The 24165-nt window shown below is 32.0% G+C and overlaps 1 protein-coding gene across 1 annotated transcript in view; it reads left to right on the top strand.

The window, feature by feature from the left end:
- LOC114340025 (uncharacterized) overlaps positions 1 to 24165 on the top strand; it is a 130401-nt gene that overhangs the window by 83601 nt on the left and 22635 nt on the right. The window contains exon 5 of the mRNA XM_050659906.1: positions 18069 to 18429. Within this exon, the coding sequence (XP_050515863.1) occupies positions 18069 to 18429 (361 nt within the window). The remainder of the gene's footprint in view (positions 1 to 18068; positions 18430 to 24165) is intronic.

Below are 24165 nucleotides of genomic sequence, written 5' to 3'. Positions count from 1 at the left end.
TGTCCGACTCTACCCAAATAACAAGTACAAAAAGTTTCAACGTTTCAAGTTCATTTTTTTATATAAAGGTCCTCTCTCTTTTATATAAAGTTTTTCTAAAATTGACACGTTGGTTCTGTACTCTGTCAAGGATATGGATAGAATTTTTCTGTAGACCCGTATTTCGAAGGCTTTGACCTTAGTTCTATCGGTTCTTTTGAGAGTTTATGTTCCAGCTGTGCATGCAGTGATGAGCGCCCTAATGACCGGCAAAATAACGCAAAGGATGGAAAATATAATGCGTTGTGAAATATAAAAAGAGATGAAACTAGTAGAGGTGGAAAATTATCGGTATAAACCTATAAAACATAACCACTTACAATAGTTTCCCACCTTTAGACGTTAGCTTTTTTACCATAATTTTCCACCTTTACTATTTTCATTTCTTTTTATTCCATGACGCATTATGTTGTCCATCTTTTGTGTTATTTTGCCGGTTATTAGCGCGATCATCACTGTATAGCAATGGAAAAAAAGGCATTGACCAACCTCAATTTAGTGTTGCTTGTTTTTGTTCGATCTTTCCATATTTTAATTAATTTAGCCGTTGTGGTTCGGCTTATTGCTAGTCTATGCTTGATTGCTGAGAAACCATCGCCATTATACAATGATGAGCGCGCTAATAACCGGCAAAATAACGCAACAGATGGACAACATAATGCCTTGTGAAATAAAAATAGATGAAACTATTCATCATCCTCACGTAGCGCTACAACCCTGGATGGGTCCTAGCTGACTGTACAACTTTCTTCCAATTTGTTCGGTCTTCCATCAACCTAGGGTCAAATTGAATGTTAATTTTCCGGAGACCTGCTTGGATGTTTTCTCTCCATCGCATTCTGGGGCGTCCGAGTGTTGATGATCAGAGTCAATATACAGTGATAGGCGCGCTAATAACCGGCAAAATAACGCAAGAGATGGACAACACAATGCGTTGTGACTTAAAAAGAGATGAAAATATTCATCATCATCACGTAGCGCTACAACCCTAACCCTGGGTGGGTCCTGGCTTGGCTAGGGATAGGAAAAACCTACCGGTTTTAAATTAAAACCGGTTTTTTACTTCGCAATAACCGGTCTCACCAGTTGTTTTTTGTCCCGGATATAACCGGTTTTTTGCTCTTTAAAGTAATAACCTGTGAAAAACTGGAAAATTTACCTCTGGATAAAATAATTCATTCAGAGAACAAATGAAGAGATTTCTATATATTGTCGATGCCAATCAGATATAAATCATATCCTAAATAATGATTACAAACAACCATAATTCAAATTTTAATAAATAAACAACGGAACCAAAGTGCCACATCATGAAATAATTAAGTTTTTTATAGTTTGGAAAAAGGGATTTAGATAATAATATTTAAGTGATCTGGTTGGAATAGGTAGATCATCGAGTATAATTTTTTATATTTGAGTACTTGAAACTCTTGTATGTTATTTAGTCCAGAAAGCCACTGCGGATCCGCTAGGAAAAATATTCTTATTCGGATTTTTTGCACAATCTTACTCAAAAAGGACTCCTTTTAACAAATTTGCATGTTGCCAGGACCAAAAAGTGGTCAAAAATTTTTTAAGCGTTTTTTTTTGTTTTTTTCCTAAAATTATTTTTTTTGCATGGAAAAAAGTTTTTTTAGGTTTTTTGGATCATTCCAAACAAAAAAGGTCTTTAGTGACTTTTCTCTAAAAATGATACTTTTTGACATATAAGCGATTAAAAATTGAAAAATTGCGAAATCGGCCATTTTTAACTCTCAAAAACTATGTGAAAAGCTGAAAATTTAGATGTTGCCAAGATAGGTAGATATTCTTTAAACATCGATTGATGAAATCCCGAAGAGGTTTTTGCAATACAATATTTAAAACTCCTTTGTTTTTTAGTTGCTAATCAAGCGTGCGCGACACTATTTTCCACCGACAGTATGGTGCAAATGAAAGGAATAAATTCGTTATTTCCTAAACCGGCGACTTTAGGGAAAAATCCCGAAACAGGTCGATTTTTATTTTTAAGTTATGATATTGTGGCATATATGGTATACTAGTGACGTAATCCATCTGGACGTGATGACGTAATCGATGATTTTTTTAAATGAGAATAGGGGTCATGTGCTAGCTCATTTGAAAGGTTCTTTAATTCTCTATTCAGTAATATAAACATTTACATAATTATTTATACAGGGTGTCCAAAAAATTTTTATTAAATTAAATTATTTGACAAAAAAAGAAGTAAAAGGACACGCTGTATAAAGAATTATGTAAATATTTACATTACTGAATAGAGAATTGAAGAACCTTTCAAATGAGCTACCACACGACCCCTATTCTCATTTAAAAAAATCATCGATTACGTCATCACGCCCAGACGGATGACGTCACTAGTATACCATATATGCCACAATATCATAACTTAAAAATAAAAATCCACCTGTTTCGGGATTTTTCCTTAAAGTTGCCGGTTTACGAAATAATGAATTTATTCCTTTCATTTGCACCATACTGTCGGTGGAAAATAGTGTCGCGCACGCTTGATTAGCAATTAAAAAACAAAGGAGTTTTGAATATTGTATTGCAAAAAACTCTTCGGGGTTTCATCAATCAATGTTTAAAGAATATCTACCTACCTTGGCAAAATTCAAATTTTCAGTTTTTCACATAGTTTTTGAGGGTTAAAAATGGCCGATTTCGCAATTTTTCAATTTTTAATCGCTTATATGTCAAAAACTATCATTTTTAGAGAAAAGTCACTAAAGACCTTTTCTGTTTGGAATGATCCAAAAAACCTAAACAACTTTTTTCCGTGCAAAAAAAATAATTTTAGGAAAAAAACAAAAAAAAAAACGTTTAAGAAATTTTTGACCACCTTTTGGTTCTGGCAACATGCAAATTTGTTAAAAGGAGTCCTTTTTGAGTAAGATTGTGCAAAAAATCCGAATTAGAATATTTTTCCTAGCGGATGCGCAGTGGCTTTCTGGACGTTATGATTATGAATACCGAAATACGATTAGGAATTTAAACAATACATAATTCTTGGTATTTTATTATAAAAACGTATGAACATACTATGTACTGACATTTTTCCGATGGTAATAGAAAAGTAAAAGATAATTTGGGCTGTCAAATTTATTTTTAAGTAGAATATAATAAGTGCATTTTGATATTTTTTTAAGCTCGGTAGATCCAAGGGGAACTTCGGTAGATCGGTAGATAGGTATCAAATTTGGTAGATCTACCGAGTAATCGATAAAATGGAACATCACTTTTGGAAATTTCCCCATTGACACAACGCAATACAAGGTGTTTTGTGCTATTTTAGACCAATTTTAGGGTAATTTGAAAGAATCTGGGAAAATTTTTAAGTTGAAATAGTTAGGGAATTCTTCGGGAGGAAAATTGGGCAAACTAAAATGCAATATAAATGTAACGTTTTAATCTATTGAGTATTGGCTATTGGTTAAAAAAACCGAATACTGGTTTTTAAAATAACCGGTTTTTTTTAAACGGTTATAACCGCCAGGTTGAACCGTAAGTAAAAAACACCGGTATAACCGAGAACTGGTTTTTTTGTCAACAATCGCCATCCCTAGTCCTGGCTGACTGTACAACTTTTTTCCAATTTTTTCGGTCTTCCATCAACCTAATGCAAATGGAATGTTCATTTTCCGGAGATCTCCTTGGATGGTATCTCTCAGTGGCGACGCGTGATTTTTTCTGAAGTGTTACCAAAACCACATGCAAAAATCTTATTTAAAAAAATGAAGATATGGCTAAATGTATATATATATTGATGTGATCTTGATTTTTGATATGAGATAATATTCTTATATGTCACTTAATTTAATCAATGTATTAATACTAATCTAATTAATTAACCAGATCACATATCAATATGTTTTCAATCTCAGGGCGAATTATAAATTAATTACTTACTTTCGTGGCTTCTAAATATTTCTTAATGGTTCCTAATCGGGATAGAAAAGAAAAAAGTAAAAAAAATACACATATGGGTTACAATTATAATCAAAATATTTTTTATTTTATTTAAAAGGCAATCAATGCTTAATATTTGCTATTTCTTATTATTCTTAAACATAACATTTACAAATGGGAATCTTATTTCCTTTTGGTTTTCAATTGAAAGTTTTTATTAACATTTAACTATTAGGAGTTATTAGGAACAACTCTATTCAAGTTTGATGAAGCTTTTCTGATATAATTGATTATGTTATTCAATTTTTTATGTGGAATTTAATACGAAAAACCCATACATTCATGTCCAAACAAATGAGACTGACCTTTTCCTGGTGAACTGAAAATGTCCTCACACAAAACCCGTTCCTGCTATCCTTGGCTGCGATCAAACCTCGTCCTGGCTTCCAGTAATGTACTCCTTTGAAAAACTAGCTCGAATAGCTCTCGTTCCTGCTTCGGTCGTGATGCTGTGTTCTACCTTTTTCGAAACTGCTATCAGCTACCGGGACACTCTTGGCTCAAGGAGGTTCTTTTACTCTCGACCTGGCCTACTTCTCGTTCCACGATAGATACTCCACACTCACGGAACTACCGGCTTTCTCACTCTCCGTACACTACCGTCTACTACTCGACTTCACTTCTCCACAGCTCAAAACATTCTGATCTCTATTTGTCATTCATTCCCCTACTTTCTAAATATCCCTTCCAGATTCACAAATCAAACTTCCACCACCAACTCTCATTCGCAGTATTCCTCAAAACCAATTTTTAAACTTTCTAAATATGCTTAATGGATTTCAAAAGAAAAATAGTTAATTCCCATTCTAAAATTACTTTCTACTAATTACAAAATTTTAATGACCTATTCTCTATTTCTACTAAGTCTTATTTAGCATAGGCTAATGATCGAAACCTTCCGCGAAAAACGATAATGAACTATCATCTATTTCACTGAGTTTTATTTAGCATAGGCTAATGATCGACCTTCCGAGAAGAACGATAATGGTACGCGTCATTCACTTTGTTTATCTAAGCACATTGTTCCGAGTTTCGTACGCTTATTCTAATCACTTCTTAAAATTACATATAACAATTTGTTGTATACAGGTTGTTTTAAATTTATATGCCCGTGGTTGAGAAAATTGAAAATATTTTATATTAAATTGAATTTTGTTTATAATTATCAAAATTTAATTTTCATATCAAATAGAAATATAACAATATATACACTCACCGGCACAAAATTCCGCCATTGCACGAGTTTGTTGGTACATGTATTGATGTCAATTGCTATTATTCCGGTAACAAAAATTGTTTGATTAGATGGCATTATACGGCGGTAAATGTAAGCGTTGTTTTTTCTCCTAACTTTAAAAAATTATGTGGAAAAATTGGAGGGCTGATTTTGTTTCATACTCCTTTTGTATTATCCTGGAGGTATCACTAAGGTCTTGTTTTTTGAATTATCTGAATATCTCTTTTCTTGTAAGAACTGTAATTAAAAACACTGCTTTGAAGGTTTATTTAATTAAAAATATCAAATGCACTAAAATTAACAAAACAAAACAATTCAATAGCGGTTATGTCCACCTCTTGCATCAACGACTGCTCGCAATCTGTTTAGCATCTAAGAAATATGTGTTTTCCTTGCCTGGGGAATAGCCCGATATTCCTCTACCAGGTCCATAACTGTACCAAATTTTCTGGAGGCCTAGGATGACGGCAAATAGCTTTTTTTATTCATCTCATAAATGCTCAATATGATTGAGATCTGGGCTGCATGCGGGCCATTCTAATCTTATCAATCCAACCTCAATTGTATGAATCAATCAGTGTTTTTATTTACAAAAAATGGTACAGCTCTTACAAGAAAAAAGATATTCGGATAATTCAAAAAACAAAATGTTGGTGATGCCTCCCCCATCAGCTATTCCATTTTTCTACAGAATTTTTTAAAATTAGAAGAAAATACAACGCTTCCTTTCACCCCTGTACCATGACATGCAAGCAAAATTTTTTGTTACTGGAATAATACCAAACAATTGGAATACATGTACCTACAAACTTGTGCAAGAATCTTGAAAATCGAAGCACAAATAATAAAGTTATAAATTGTCAAACTTAATCAAAAATTTTGGGTGGCGGAATTTTGTGCCGGTGAGTGTAGCTTCAATAATATCATTTTGTATATCACTTGAAACTCTCGAAAAAACAGATGTTTCTAGATGTTGACAAAATTTTTGATCTTTTTCGGCAATTAATGTTAACAATTCCCTGTAATTGCCTGAATTGTCAGAGTCGTCGCACTCAAAATGACCACGAGACGCTAGTTCTTTTTTTTTATTTAGACAAAGTCGCATCCACCCGAAGGTTATTAGCGACATTTCTGTAACATTTGTAACAATATTAAATCGAAAATTGGTGAAAATGAATTACAATTTGTAGACAATTAAACCTTTGGAACAATAATTGGATTCCACGCACTAACACTTTATTTTTGAAATGTACTTTTAGATCGCTAGCAACACTCTCTTTCTGATGCATCATTAGTGATAGCGTTACGCGCACTAGTATCTGCTTGTTCATATTTCCTTCTATGACTATGTGGGATGGTATCCACAGGAAGTGGATTCTTCTGAAACTTTCTTGAGCTTCCATTAGTTCGGCCTTGGTTCTTTTCTCATTGGGGTGTTTATGGTATATATTTTGCATAGCTTTGACTGTGCTAAAAGTCGGAAAGGACTGGACAACAAGAGAGGTTTTTAATATATATATATGTTTGATGGCTTTAAACAAACCAAAGAGCTCTGCAGTATAGATGCTGGAATTCATAGAAAGATGTAGGAACATAGCATGGCGATGAACAAAATCCATGAATATTATTTTGAAGTAGAAACTTGAATATTAATCTTGGCTTAATTGAGATGTGTCACTTTCCCAGTCCGATGCCTCACTGCCAAGATAACTATTGATTTTTTTCTTTATGGACGTAAATTTTCGTTTTATGGATCTTTCCTTTAAATGGGGGTAAACTCGGCTGAGCATATGGGACAAAGCTGATAGGTCTGTGGTATATTCTTGAATTGTGGTTATAGGATCTGTTGATCCAGTGATATTCGTTAGGAGCACGTTAAGTTGAACAAAGTTTAGAGGGAAAGGTAGAGGGGGATTTTCTATGAAGTTTTTAGCAGGGTCAAGTAAGAGAGAAAATGAGCATTCAGAAGTGCTTGCTGAACTAATTTTAGATTTTTTAAATTTTGCTTGGACTTTAGGTGGTGGAAAAATGTTATATTCTTTTGAAGATGGATCTGCTTCAGGTGAAATAATTTCATCAAAGTTACGTTTTGGTTGATTATTTATGTGACTGTCCTTATTTAATGCATCTACTTGGCTCGGTATCTCCGGGACATTAAAAATAGACATTTGTTCACACTGAGAAGGGTTTGTATCATTGGGTGCTTGCAAAGATATATTTGTTGCGCTGGATACCGACGCTTCATTGTTTTGGTTGTAGTTTAATTGAGCTAGTGTTTCGGAGCACTGTGATGCAATGTGACCTGGCTTCTTGCATCTAAAGCAAACTAAACTGTCTTGAGAAATGAATATTCTATATATCGTGTTGTCAAAAACAAGAGTAAATGACTCTGGTAGTGTTAGACTGTGAGGACTGATATAGATTTGTCTTCGAAAACTAAGGATGTGATTGTACTCAGGCATAGAAGCACTAATTTTGAGAAATGTCATGGGGGAGACAGGAACTATGCCGATTTTTTGTAACTCATTGATTAGCAAGTCGTGCGGTATTGAAGGACATACGCCGGAGAGTACAAGTCGTTCCGCTGGTGTAACTAACCTTCTTGCTCTGACAATTTCACCATGTATTTCTATTTGACCATGATTATTCATAAAATCATCCACTATTTGTTTATTGGATAAATACATACATATGCGATTATTAGATAATCTAGAAGAGAAGATTATATTTTTCGGTTGAATTACATTTCCAAGTGGGAGAAGGTAGTCTTGAAGTTTGGTGTTTTCTAAGGCACTAAAGATAATTGCTTGGGACTTTAAAGGAAATTGCACTCTCGACGCTGCCAAAGAGTATGACTGTGATGCGTTTCTTTGACTTTGATGGTCTTGTGTTGTAGAACTGTTGTGTGATTCCATGTTTGAATCCATTTCGATAAACGTTAAGTGAAAAGTAAGTCCGACCCTGTACACCTGCTAAAACAGGTGTATCGGTCTTTACTAAAAGCGGTTATTTTGCTGGTAAAACTGGATTCGTTTATTGACAACAATAACAATTAATTGCAATTTGCTGACTTTAATGCTAATTTAACTGGAGATTATATAAAGAGTTTGTACACTTACAGTTTATTTCAATATATCACTGACATTCACAATTTATAACTTATTTTAAACTTTGTTAATATTAAAAATATTCGGAGCACACGTTGAATACAACATTATAGTTATCGATGCAGGACCGGTCTCCCCGACGCTAGTTCTTGTTTGGCCCAAAAACATATAGTATCTATTATAAGTGTACTAAGGATATACCTATGTATTTTTCTAGCAAACTCATTATGTTTAGCAATATTTGCTTTAAAAGCTTGGTTAAGAGAACTTTTGATTTTAGTTTTGCCAAACTGAATCAAATTGGGTATACATCTTACATGTAGGTAACGGAGAAATTTCATGTCTCCTTTTTAAAAATCTAACACTATTTAAATCGTGAACCTGGTCCACCTATTTTTCTGTAGAAACCAAAAGACATGGCCAACAATACAGTATATTTTTCTTGCAACCATAATATAACCAAGGATTTTCACTGTATCAACTAAATTAAAAATATCGAACTACTTTTGTTGATTCTTTTTTTAAATTGTTTAAAATAGGTCTTTCATTTTTAGTCTCATTTTTTTCTTCAAAATTATACAAGGAGAATTACTTTTCAAGTAGTTGATCGATTAAGAAGCGACACTCATCCATGCACGCACACTTTTTATAGGTACTGTCACCAATTTTAAATTTGGTAACAGCACTACTGATACACAGCGCGCTTATGCCGTCGCTTCTTCAAAATTGTCAGTCACTAGCCGGTCCCGAGCGCCAGTGTGGGTATATAACCATTGTAACCAGAAATGAGTCTTGTAACAGAGTATAATAAAGTGCAACTGAGTCACATAAACTCGCCAATATTTTCGTGTCTACGAGTAGTTGGCTGTTTACTGAGTTAGGTACTATTACCACATAATATAATAATATATATCTATTGGTAAAAATATTGGTAAATAGAATTATTCATCGTCATCAAATATTTATTTGCAAGATTTTTAACTGTTACCAATGGTAACAGTGGTTACATGGACGCTTCGCCAGTGGTATCTCTCCATCGCATTCTGGGGCGTCCGAGTGGTCTTTTGCCTGTAGGAATCTCCTCCCATACCAGTTTTACAAGTATCTCGTTATGAAGTCTGTGCACGTGGCCTGCCCATCTTAGTCGCTGTGAATTAATTTCTTGGACAATATCGGTGTTATCGTAGAGTGCTTTTAATTCGATATTGGTTCTGATCATATACTGGTTTGTGTTAATATCGTGGTGAGGTCCTTAAAAGTATTTTTCCTTTAAACCGTCTGAGCTATTCTTCGTTTGCTTTGGTCATTGTCCACGTTTCGCATCCATATGTTAGTACACGTCTGACGATGGATTTATAGATTTTGATCTTGGAACTTCTTGTAAGATTTTTTTATTTTATAAGCTTATTTAGTGCGAATAGACAGAGATTTCCCGTATAGATTATGTCTTTTATTTCTTCAGTAACAACATTGTTAGCCATGATTACGGCCCCCAGATACTTAAAACGTTGTACTCTTTCGAAATTGAAGGTGTTGGCCGTCGAATTTTGTCCTATCCTGTCTCTTCGTGTCGTTCTATTTATACACATATTTCGTCTTCTCTTTATTAATCTTCAGCCCTACATCACTTCTTGCTCCTTTCACCTTGTTGAAAATGTCTTTTGTGGATAGGATGGAGTCTTCAACGAGATCAATGTCATCTACTTATGCTAGTAATAGCTTGGGGCCTTGAACCGATAGCAGTTCTGTTTTTATTTCGGTTGACGTCATGGCTTTTTTTAATACAGGGTTAAAAAGAAGTGGAGATAACGCATCAACCTTTTTGAGTCCACTGTTGATTTCAAAACTGCCAAACAGTTTATTATTTACACGTACTTTAGATATTCCCCTTCCATACAGACTTTGGTCATCCGAATGAATTTCTTTGGTATTGAGAACTCTGTCATGGCATTTCATACTTGACTTCTTTCTACGCTATTATATGCCTGTCGAATGTCTATGAAGAGATTATGTATGGGTCTGTTATACTCCCGTCCCTTTTCTAGAAGCTGCCTCAGTGTGAATAGTTGATCTATTGTTGATCTGTTTGCCCTAAAACCGGCTTGATATTCTACTAGGACATTTTCCGCATAAGGGGTTAGTCTAATAAAAATTATGTTTGGGGGATTTTATATTCAATGAGAAAAAAGCCACAATTTTATCAAAAAAATTATTTTATTAACGTTTCGATTCTCAAGTCAGGTGTCGTTGTCAAAATACAAAAAATACTAAATTAAACAAAAATGTTGTTGCTTAGTAAAAAATTATTCTAATAATTTATTTAATCTGACTCATCTATATCAGCAATTCAGACATGTATTATACATTTTAAAGTAGAAGACTATATTAAAGAAATAGCTTCAGAACAACATTAGGATTTTATATACCATATTTGGGAGTGAAATTCCTCTATAATTCACGCATTTTGTTTTGTCCCCTTTTTGTGGATGGGTGTTCCTTCCATCTTACTGGGATCCTTTCTTCTGACCATATTTCTGTTATTACCTGGTGGATTTGGCGATGTAGTTCGTCTCTACCATATTTCAGAAATGCTGCTGCTATCTCGTTCGTACCCAGCACTTCGTGATTTTTCAACTTATTTTAGGCTTTTTGGGTTTCTTTAAAAGAGTGATTTTTGACGGGCATGTCCGCTGTGATATAGATCTCTTCTTTATACTGTTCTTCCTGTATGATTTTTAGAAGGCCACTGAAATATCCTTTCCATTCTTCAGTTAGTTCTTTATCATCGATTATCATTTGGCATTGATTGTCTCTCAGTGTAGGGAAAGAATTGTTTATATGTCTCATTATTATTATCTTAACATTATTTTTAAATTTGAAAAAACGGGTTGTGTCAAGAATTGTAGAAAATGCACGGATAGTGATGACAATTTAATTTAAAATAGTTAAAATTATAAAATTGTTATTTTTTAGAATAAATTGTCTTAGTTTATGCTATTAAGAATGTATTAGATATATTATTTTTCATGAACTGTGAATAAAAAAACTGTTGATTTAATCTAAGAGATGAACCTGCTTTTATAATCTTGTAATTACATCGTTGAAATATTTCCCCATACCATCTAAAAAATAAACTTTCTTTCGACAAAAATATAGAGACAAGATTGGCCATAGAGCTTACTGATCTATACAGACATGTGGTTACATGTTATTCTCTCAGGCATACAAACCTATATAATATTTTTTCTCAGTTCGTTGCGTTGTCTTGCCCTATGGTCTGATCATTTTTTCTGGGAACGTCAGTGATCGCGGGTTAGTAAGTAATTTCTTAAGGAATTAACGAAGACGTAATTTACAGTGCCGAATTTACCACTAGGCCGACTAGGCCGCGGGGCCGCAGCGTTTTGTAAAAAAAACTTTTCTGGTGAAAGAATTGATTTTTTATTTTCCACAAATTAATTAATAGTTACCGCTACTGTAAATCGAGTATATTACTTTTGTATATAAACAATACAATCTAATTAAAATAACCAACGTTCATATCAAAAACAAATATTAACGCTTGCCAGGGTATAGGAGGCTAAAGATTGCAGGTCGATTGTGGAAAGTTCTAGGAAAGAGAACATAACAATTTAGTTGAAAATGTTTCATGTACCGCTCATGCATTAAATCTAATAGGCACATATGCGACTGATTGTTGTTTGGCAGTAAAAAAACTATTTATGTTTATTCAAGAATTTTACGTTTTCATAAGTGCATTTACTTCAAGATAAGCCGTGTTGGAAAACATTGTCAAAAATATCAATAACGAAAAGGAACTTCTTTCAAAAAGAGTAAACGTTACAATATGGGATGCCAAGTGACATGCTATAAAAGCTATTTTACTACTACTGGAGCTATTACGATGCAGTGAAAAGTATCAGCCGATACAGAGAAAACAAATGTGAGCCAAGCTGAAGCTAATGGAATCAGTAAACAAATTTTCAAATTAGAGAATGCTATTCTATTAAACATGTGGTACGATATTTTAAAACATTTTGACAAGAGTAGCAAAACATTGCAAAAGCAGTGTTGCCAATCGCATTTCTCTAGATTATCCGATGATCGCTCGAAAAATATCCGATTTGTCACGAAAAGGTACGCTAGGTCCAAAATTATTCTGTTATTAAAATCAATGTTGCCAATGTTATTCTTTTAGTCCCCTTAACAACCATCAAATAACAAAATCTGTTGTTCGTACGCCAATCAGTTGATTGTAATCAATTATCATTATGATAATTAACATAATTAATTTTTTTTTTATTAACTCCATTGAGTACAACAATCTGCCCATTGGGCATTAAGCATTTGTTATGGTAAAAAATATAGACATGTAGAGAGTTACTCCAGTGAGTAACCTCTTTAACATAATTAATTGATTAATTATGTTAATCAATATGATTAATTATGTTATGTTAATATATCAATTAACGTAACAATTATTAACATAATTGATTAATTGATCAATTAATCTCATAATTGTAATCAATTATGTTTTCAGCAACCCAATCAAAGTTGACATTGACAGTAATTAAATATTTGATAATGATCAGTTGATTCCATTTCTGATTAGCGTTCGAACAAGCGGCCCTTTAATCTGCTGGATTCTCTGTTTCACAGTTTAAAAAATTTCGTTTATAGATGAAAATCTCGTATCCTAGCTGTTTACCTAATTCATGTATGTAAAAACTATTTACTTACTATTATTATATTATTCGTATTTTGTATTATCGTAAGTGTTAAATTCTAGATAAATAAATAAATCTAAATATTTCATTATTTGGATCGTTATATTTATTATAATTATTTAAGTAAAAAAAAACACTCTTAAATATTATTTTATTAAAACGTAATAACTACCTAAAACTAGGTACTAGAAAAATAAATAATAAATAATAAATAATAAATAATAAATAATAAATAATAAATAATAAATAATAAATAATAAATAATAAATAATAAATAATAAATAATAAATAATAAATAATAAATAATAAATAATAAATAATAAATAATAAATATTAAATAATAAATAATAAATAATAAATAATAAATAAATCAATACAAAAAAAACTACAGCTACATTAATAGCATAGGCGAAAAATTTCTGGTCAATGCTTTTAAAATGAATTATTTTTTTCGAGTCCTGATAAAGCTAATAAGTAGTACTATTTAAAAATTTAAACGCAGAATCAAATATTACATTATTACCGAGAGCCGAAAATCCCTGAAGATAATTTTTATTATAATAAGTTACAGGGGTGAAAGAAAAAGAGAATATTGAGTGTGATTTTTAATTTTAAATATCTCATTCAAAAGAAACATTTTGTGTATTCTAAGGGACTTTCGGCCCTCGGTAATAATGTAATATTTCATTCTGCATTCAAATTTTCCAAAAATATTTATTAGTTTTCTCAGGATTCGAAAAAAATGAATACGTTTAAAGATTATTTCAAACAGACGTTTACTTAATAGGCTGTTGATTATATTCAAAATAAGATAGCTAAAAGGAACTACAACGTTAACGGGGTTTTATTATTTCATATGGTCAATGGGTATCAAATGCACTTTTCGTACAAACATATCTACATAAAAATTGTTCCCGGTTAAATTTCCTATGTAAGTATCACTTTTTAAAGTCAATGATGCTTTTTTTACAAAAATATATTCCAAAGAAAAAGCACAAAGAAACCCAAAAGAAAGAAATTTTGTTTTTTGTCCCATAATTTTTGTCCACGAGGATATAGGTATGGACATTGCTTTACAAAAAAAAGCCTACATATTTCTTCTTTAAAATGTTTTTTAGTATAGGTTATTAGGATTTACAGTTTTCGAAATATGATTTTTCAAAATTCGTCACTCACAGCAATTTTGGGCAATTTTCCTTGTTATTTCGCAAATATTGTTCTGTAACTTTTTTTTACGTAACTTTAGGTATATGCAATGGTACACGTAATAGGAATAGAAATTAATTACCTTTAAAATGGTCTACTGTATAACGTTCTACGACTTTTTTTAAAGAGATTATGGTTATTCAAGGTTTTATACTTTTAACGATTTTTTATAATATAATATAATATATTATATAGTATATAATATTACATTATATAATATATATTATATAATACCTAATATAAAAAAATATTATTTTTTACATTTTTTACGATTATTTTTAAAATTTCTCAATATAACTTTTTTTTCTTGTACATGAATATACTATTATATTGCTCAATAAAGAGGGCTTACTTTCTGTTCTTTAAAATGGTGTATCATCTATATTTAAATATGTAATGGAAACCGAGTGATTCTTAGATATTTTTTTACCTGTATTATTTAAAATTATTTCTTTTACAAAAATTACATAAACATTAGTCTTAGAAAACATCACTTTAGTTAAAATTATTTAAACGGTGACATTTAAAAAATTTTCAAAATCAAAGTACATCTCTTCGTTAGCATTAGCTTCAATATCTTCCTCTGACACCTCAGTTATCTTAGAGTTCCCACAAATAGTACTCATGCACATTTGCACATGCACCCTTTGCAGAATATTGAACAACTAATTCCTATCTTCCTACAACCGCAGTTTTTTGTACATGCTTTGTTGCATGTACATGCTAATTTTTCAAGCAAAGCCTGTGGTGCAGGAGCTTTTACAGTAAATATTGGAATTAATCCATATTTTGAAGCTTGACCGGCTGAGTCAAGTGGATCCAAAGTATTACCTATAAAAAATAAGATTCAATCATAAAACACAATCACATAATAAAGTTATAATGAGGAATTTAAAAAATAATCCTTAAATCAAAAATCGTTGCAAGTACTTATTACATTTTGAAAAAGCATATCATATTCAAAAATAATCATAGAATTTTTTATAATACACCATTTTAAAGTAAAGAGAATAAGCTTTCTTTTTTATTATATAATATATACCTAAATGTAGAAAAAAAAGTTATAATGGGAAATTTAAAAAATAATCGTAAAAAATATAAAAACTCGTTAAAAGTATAAAGTCTTGAAAAAGATAACCTCTTTAAAAGAAGTCGTACAACATTAGACAGCAGAACATTTTAAAGGTATTGATTTCTATTCCTCTTACATGTACCATTGCATATGCCTAAAGTTACAGAACAATATTTGCGAAATAACAAGGAAAATTGCCCAAAATTGCTGTGAGTGGTGAACTTTGAAAAATCATATTTCGAAAACTGTAAATCCTAATGACCTCTACCAAACATCATTTTAAAGAAAAAATATGTAAGTTTTTGTTCTGTATAGCAATGTCTATACCTATATCCCGGTGGACAAAAGTTATGGGACAAAAAACAAAATTTCTTTCTTTTGGGTTTCTTTGTGCTTTTTCTTTTGAATATATTTTTGTAAAAAAAAGTATCTTTGACTTTAAAAAGTTATATTTAGATAAAAAATTTAACCAGGAATAATTTTATGTAGACGTATTTGTACCAAAAGTGCATAGAACTCACCCTAATGTAACCTGTGCCCAGGGACTAATTCACCCATTTCTCTAAAACGCACCCCTTTAAATGGTAGCACTCCGCGGTTTTTTCATATATAGAGATTTACTGACCATATGAAATAATAAAACCCCGTTAACGTTGTAGTTCCTTTCTATAGTACATAATCAATAGCCTATAAGCACTGCACTACATAAAATGAAAATAAAACTAAATCGTGCGTGAATTAGCTTTTATAAGTTTAAAGACTAAAAACTAAAAACTCATAAATAATATCGGAGGGCAGACGGTTTCTGAAATTTGAATTGGATTAGTATGCCTGAAGTGGAGGCACTTGTGCATTTAAATTCTAAACAAAAGAATTGGCACATTTCCCTTTTGTCAAAAGATGAAAAGTATCGGATGTCGGATGTCACTAACATTCATCCAATATAAAAATTTGGGTGGAATCAAAGAAAATTAATGTGTTGTTGGTGTTGGCAATACATATATGGATGAGAAAGATTTAGTAGGTGGTAGATACACTGAAAAATATACGCAAATATCCGATTTATTTAAAGGTATGAAGAAGATACGACAACTCTCAAAACGGTACGCAAATCGGATAATTATCCGCCGATTGGCAACACTGCAAAAGACTGCTACAGACTTGAATGTGACTTGCAACATATACAAATCTCTAAAGGAGTACTTACGTATGGAGTCTGAGAGACAACTTTGATTCCAACGAAAAAAGATGAAAAGAGTTTTCTAAACATGAAACCTATATTCTTGAAATAAAAAGACGTTCGAAAAGAAAAGCTCTCCCTGGCGAAGACAAAGAAGATGAATCCACTAAACTCCACTTTAATGCCAAAGAAGACTTAAAAGATTTTTAATCAATGTTGTAGTTGACAGGCTTTATTCAGAATTGAATGAAAGGTCCGAAGTTTATTTCAGTCTTAATGAAGAATTTGAATTTTTAAACAACTTATCGTCAATTTTCGGGTTGAAAAGAATCAAAAACTACTTGAGGAACTCGACTTCTGATGAAGATTCTAGATTGTCTAGTTTGGCTAGTTTTGTTTCACATGCTGAGCTTTTTCAAGCCTTGGACTTTAACGATTTGATTAAAGATTATACAGCCAAAAAGCTAGAAAAGAGAGTGTATAGGGTTTAGATATGAGATTTATTATGAGTATGGAGTGGAGGGAGTGTCAACGTTAATCACTAATCCAACTTTATCCAAATTAAGAACATGATATTGACGTTTTTCAGTAAGTATAAGAGAATAATGTGAGAATTGAATGATCTAGAAGTTTATTTGTTGTATTCTTAATATTTTTATTTTTCAGTGCCGTAGCGTAGCCTATTACTTTTATAGTTCATACAGTCGGAAAAATGAAAGAATACCCATGAACGAACATATAAAACACGCTGTATTTTCCTGTCACCGTGTCACAAAGAAAATTGTCCAGTACAAGTACATGTAACAATAATTATTAAATGTACTTGCGCTGACCAATTTTTGTGTGACACGGTGACAAGAAAATACAGAGTGTTTTATATGTTCGTTCATGGGTATTCTTTCATTTTTCCTACTGTATATAATATTATTTTGCTTGTTCTTTTACTTATAATGTCTTTTCAACTCAGCTTTTTTAAGTCTTTTGTTGTCACCTGTACTTTCCCCCCGAATGAAACAAATGCTATTTAATTTTAACAAATAACTACAATACTAATGTATATTTTACAAATAACTGCTGTTTGCTAACTTTTTGAATTATATATTTTCAGCAAATATAGAAATTGTTGTTATAGCCGTTTTGGGGTTTTAGCCAAATTTGTAAACCAAGATTATTTAATTAGTGAATAAAACATTTCAGCTTATTTTATGTAGGTACCGTATTCAAAGAGAACATTAGTGGCATTTCTATGCATCTATGTTATGCTTTGTGTATTGTACCAATTTTAAAAAGTAAAATTAAAATAAACGTTATGTATTAATATGAAATGTGCTTTATGCTTTAATTACATAATCGTGAAGTTGTCGGGGGCCGCTCGGGGTAATTTGGCCTAGGGCCGCAAGTACCCTAAATCCGGCACTGGTAATTTCCAAATTTTTGTGAACCTTAGCTTCATTTGGCGTGTGATAAACTGTATAGAAATAAAAAACAAATAAAACCATTTGTTTGATTTCAGATTACAAAACTTAAATTCCGTGCGACAAGCTTACGGCCTAACCGAAGCAACTTTAGCCGTGACTGCCGGAAGAAGATTTGACAAAGTAAAACCTGGTTGTAGTGGATGTGTAATTACGTATATGGCCATAACAATTAGGGATCCCGAATCCGGTAAATCTTTAGGACCTAATCAAGTTGGCGAAGTTTGTATAAAGGGCCCAATGGTAATGAAAGGGTATTACAGAAATCCCGAAGCCACTAGACAGACATTCACTTCTGATGGGTGGTTGAAATCTGGCGATTTGGGATATTATGATGAGGAGAAATATGTTTTTATTGTGGATAGATTAAAAGAATTGATCAAATATAAAGGATTTCAGGTAAATTCTTAGCATCGACCGCTTATACGCTCTGAGCTTCGCTGGTGTCGCTCCTGGCGGATTACTAATTCAACTTTTACCGGTAATTTTTAAATTTATTATTTAATTGTTATCGCTTAATATTTACAACGCTAAAAAGTAATTAAATTCTAACAGATTTTTTTAAGATTTTGCTAATCATTTTGACGTTCTATTGATGAAATATTAATTTCTTACTTCGGATACTTTCACAATTATCGTGTAGATGGCGCTAAGATTAATAGATTAATTTATAATTACATATTACGAAACATTAGAAATGCATAAATTCAGTATTTAAAACGTAAGTATATTTAAGGTAAAAATATATACCACAGCTTTGACCAACAAATATTTTTTATAATTAATGTTTTTAATTTTAACTTTAAATTAATCAATTTGACATTTATGTCAAATTTCCGGTAAAAGTTTACAGACTTGCCACTACTGGCGCTCGCGAATTTATAAATATCCCCTCTACGTACGAGCTCACAGCGTATACAATAATCATGCCTATTCTGTAACTCATTTCGATGATAGGAAAATCGAATAGAAGTGGCCAAGCCGAATAGAAATAGTCAAAATCGGTATTCCATAACTCCCTCGGAATCTCTACAATCGGAATAGTGAATAGAAATGACTTCGACACCATTTAAGGCCCATTTATAAATACCCGGGCCGTGTCGGTTCCGGGTCAGTGCCGAGTCCGGGTATTTTTAATGCAATATTTACATACAACCGGGTTGTGGCAGTGTGCGAACCGGGCCGAATAAGAGAGGAAAACGTTATTACATATCACTGTGTAACAGATAGTTGAAAATATTTCGACTTGGATAGAAGATCTCACCTCACAATATCTATTGCTTGTCTGTTTTCCAGCAGTCGCGTTCAGAAAACAATAAAATCGTGTTTATACAAGTCCCTGCGATCCGTGTCATTTTCATGCATCGCCAGTGCCGACAGCAAAAATATCGGCTGGGATCAATTTCAGACCGGGCCCGGACGGGCCCCGTCCGGTAAACGCCAATGTATAAATATACTCATAAGAGTACATATTGTTTTTTCTTTGACCGGGCCCTGTCTTAACACGGAACGGACACGGCCCTGATATGTATAAATTGACCTTTAAGGCCCATTTAAGGCAATATTATTGTTTTGTGAACGAGACTGCTGGAAAACAGACAAGCAATAGATATTGTGAGGTGAGATCTTCTATCCAAGCCGAAATATTTTCAACTATCTTTTACACAGAGATATGTAATAACATTTTCCACTCTTATTCGGCCCGGTACGCACACTGCCACAACCCGGTTGTATGTGAATATCGCAATAAAAATACCCGGACTCGGCACTGACCCGGAACAGACACGGCCCGGGTATGTATAAATGGGCCTTTACCCTGTCGAAATTGGATTTCGATAATCGGAATTGTGTTTGACGCAAGCGCATTGTATTTTGTGTTGACGTTTATATTTTATATCTACTAAAAATAATTTTTTTATTACTTATTTATTATTATTTATAGTATTTTACCTTTTGTATCTGCTTAATTTTTAGTCTGTGGTGGTATTTACTTAGGAAATTGTATATTTAGTTTAGACATGTACGAGTATGCATCAAACCTAACTTTAAAATTGATTTGGCATCCGAAATAAGGCATTCCAATGAATTGTCAAACATGGCCGGGTGAGGGCAAAATCTAATGTTTACATCGACATTAATTTATAAAGAAAATTCTGTTTGGTTTTCTTTTTTGCTAATTGTGTAGGGAAATCTGCGAAATTGTGATAACAAATTAAATATGAAGTGCTTTATCGCCTACAGAACTGAATTATCCCATAGTAGTTACCAGTTTGTGTCAATAACTACTATGATTTATACTACTTTATATTGATTTGCTATCACAATTTCGCTGCACAGTTAACATTAAAAAACAAAACAAAACAGGATATTCTTTACAAAAACTAATGTAGACCCTATATTATTAAATTTTTGCCCTCACCCCGCCATATTATATCACGTGATTAGGAATGGTCAATTCAGATTCTGAATGCTGAATGTTTGCCGGCCACAATGTTGCCAAGCATTTTTTGTTAATTTCTTGTATAATTTCAATCAATGGCATAATGTACAAGAATAGATTGTACAAGAACGTTTAAAATATAAAGATAGACTTATAACGTTGATTGATAAATATATTATACCAGTTTACTTGTATTTGTATTAATTAACGCTTATAGAAAAGAAAATAATTATAGAAAAGACGCCGTTTTTGGGAAAAGTTGTCTATCAGTTATTTTAGCTGGAATCAAATCTTAAGATTGTATATATTAGTACCTAATATCTTACATTATACATCTTAGCTTCATTTATCTTTTTATTTATCAGTTTATCTTCTTTTCTATATAAATTTTTATTAACCTTGATCTAAAATCATTTATCATCTTTTGAGGTTTTTGTGTCCAATATTTACACTAACATTTTATTGTTTACTTTTCAAAACTTTTCACTTTTGTTATTTCAAAACTATTTTTAAAAAAGCAACTGTACGTAATGTGATTATATGAAAAATTGAAGATATGGCAACGGTAACAACGGCAACTAGTAACAAACGGGTCACAGAACACTAATTTCGCTTTACAATGCAGGGTTGCCACCCCGCTTGTCCGCGTGAAATAGACATTGCCGATTTCGATTTAACTTGCTTACGATGTGAGTTACAGAATACCAATCTAAACACGAAAATGACGCGATAGATATCAAACATTCCGATTTCGGGTAATTACGATTCGACTTGGTCATTTCTATTCGATTTTTTAAAAGTTACAGAATAGGGCTGTATATTATTAAATATTAGCGAATATTTTCACTATTTTTAAATTTTGATTTCAATTTTATTCAGTTATATTTAAACTCCATTAGCAAGCAAATAAACTGGTCGTCAAAAGTTAGGGATATAGAAAATTATGCTCATTTTTATGGTTGATTTTTTCGTGAACAGATTAACTGATTCCGCTATTTATTATTTATTATTTTAGATTTTTCTTTATTATTTACACAGTTGTGTAAAGATTTACTCAAACTTCTTTTTTGTACTTATACCAGGTGGAAGAAAAGAAATGTTTCTCTTATGTTAATTCAAGACTCCCTGTAGGGAGAACCACGCACAAAAATATGAGTACGCATCAGAATCGTATTGTAGTCTTATATTTTGTGAACATTTTGTTTTTTTAATGTCTCTGATTTCTTTAGAAACAAGGAAAATATACGGTTTTTAGCTTAACATGTGTTTTAACCGAAATAAGAGTTTGAGACAGCTTGTAGGGAGGTAAAGGTACAAAGTTGGATATACATCGATATTATGTTGTAATCTCATATTTGCGAATATTTTTTTTTATAATTTCTCTGATATCCTTAATAACAAAAAAAACTAGACTGTTTTACTCTTTAATAATATGTGTTTTAACTGGTGACATGTGAAGAGGTCGTGTCTTATCATACCAATAAGATGAAATTATTTCCTACGGATAGTGCGAAAGAAACAGAGTGTTTAAAGAAAAAAAGCTCTGTCCGCTATTTAAAGCGCCTCCACGTAGACACCAAATCCGTACTTCCGTATTCTCAAGAAAATTCCACTCCAAAACTTGTCACTCTTATGTTGCGCTCTATATACCGCTTACCTGGTCGACAAATAACTATTTGAGGTGTTAAAGTTTTGGTAACTGTTATATTTTATTGTTAATTTAGTTTATTTTCCGTTAAAACACATGTTAAAGACTAAAACTCCTACCTTCTTTGTTTCTAAAGATATCAGCGACATTCAAAAAACAAAATATTCACAAAATATAAGACTACAATACGATTCCCATGTATACTCATATTTATGTACCTCCTCCTCCCTACAAAGTGTCACAAACTTAACATAAGAAAAACAGTTCTTTTCTTTCACCCCGTAAAAGTACAAAGAAAGAAGTTTGAGTAAATTTTTGCACAACTGTGTAAATATTAAAGAAAAAACTGAAACAATAAAAAATTAGCGGAATCCGTTAATCTGTTCACGAAAAAATCATCTATGAAAATAATCATAATTTTCTATATTCCTAACTCACTTGATGAATTGTGTTTATGCTTAGTAATTTCATGATGTCTTCTTTGAATTAAAACAACTAATGCAAAAAATATTTTCTTTATAGGACTGTCTTTATAGAGATTTTAGATTGTATATTATAGAGCTTCCAGAAAAATAATTGTCTTATAGTCCAGAAAGCCACTGCGCATCCGCTAGGAAAAATATTCCCATTCGGATTTTTTGCACAATCTTACTCAAAAAGGACCCTTTTTAACAAATTTGCATGTTGCCAGAACCAAAAGTGGGTCAAAAATTTGTTTTTTGTTTTTTTCCTAAAATTATTTTTTTTTGCATGAACCAAAGTTTTTTTAGCTTTTTTGGATGATTCCAAACAGAAAAGGTCTTTAGTGACTTTTCTCTAAAGTTGACAGTTTTTGACATAAAAGCGATTAAAAATTGAAAAATTGCGAAATCGGATATTTTTAACCCTTAAAAACTATGTGAAAAACTGAAAATTTGAATGTTGCCAAGTTAGGTGGATATCCTTTAAGCATCGATTGATGAAATCCCGAACAGTTTTTTGCAATACAATATTCAAAACTCCTTTGTTTTTTAATTGCTAATCAAGCGTGCGCGACACTATTTTCCACCGTTGCATGTGTATACAGTATGGTGCAAATGAAAGGAATAAATTCGTTATTTCGTAAAACGGCGACTTTAAGGAGAAATCCCGAAACAGGTTGATTTTTATTTTTAAGTTTTGATATTGTGGCATATGGTATACTAGTGACGTTATCCATCTGGGCGTGATGACGTAATCGATGATTTTTGAAGTTATACTTCTTTACGCGCGATATGAGGGTGAATTTTTATATGTTAAAACCTACGATCCCGGCGCATGCGCATTATAACTTTGTTCTGATTGGATGTTCAAATGACATGTCAAAAATTATCCAATATGGCAGCTGTAGCGCAGCTGTGGTTTGGACGGTTGACGGTTTGGTTATGTATGGTTGTTGCGTTTTAAAATTTGTGGAAAGAGAAACAAAAAAGGTTATTTAATAGTTATACTGCCTTTTTAAATAGTTTTCATATTATATTTTTGAAGTTATACTTCAAAATGTTTTAATTTATGTATGTATCAGTCCAGAAAAGGTGTGGAAAGAATATTATTAGTGTTTTTAAATATATTTTTCTACAAACGTGTTAAAAATGCAATTTCTAGGACTCCATAGGAGCTTTAAAAATGCTACTTTAAGGCACTAGTGCTTTAAAATTTTTAAGGTACTGCAGTTAAAAGTGAATTGTCAAATTGTGAAACGTCAAAATATTTATTAACACATTTATTAACATTAATATTAATAATACAACTTGCGCAATTTCAAAAAGGTGGTTTAAAAGGTTTTTTATTATAATTTTGTGTCTTTGGATTTGTCTTCCTTGGGCGTAAAATAATAAAACATCTATTTTTATATTTCACTTGTCACCGTGATGTATAATTATGTATATCTGAAAGGTAACTAGCATGCGGCTTGATGGCCTTGTTGGTAGAGCATTGGACCAGAGATCAAAAAATCGCGAGATTGCGGGTTCAAATCCCGGACTATTCATATGTTTTTCTTTTTTTTTTCTTTTTTAATATTTGGCAT

This window comes from Diabrotica virgifera, chromosome 8 (genome assembly GCF_917563875.1).
Source record: "Diabrotica virgifera virgifera chromosome 8, PGI_DIABVI_V3a".
In the NCBI taxonomy this organism is placed as follows: domain Eukaryota; kingdom Metazoa; phylum Arthropoda; class Insecta; order Coleoptera; family Chrysomelidae; genus Diabrotica; species Diabrotica virgifera.
The sequence above is the reverse complement of the archived record's forward strand: the minus strand, read 5'-3'. Positions and strand labels throughout refer to the sequence as shown.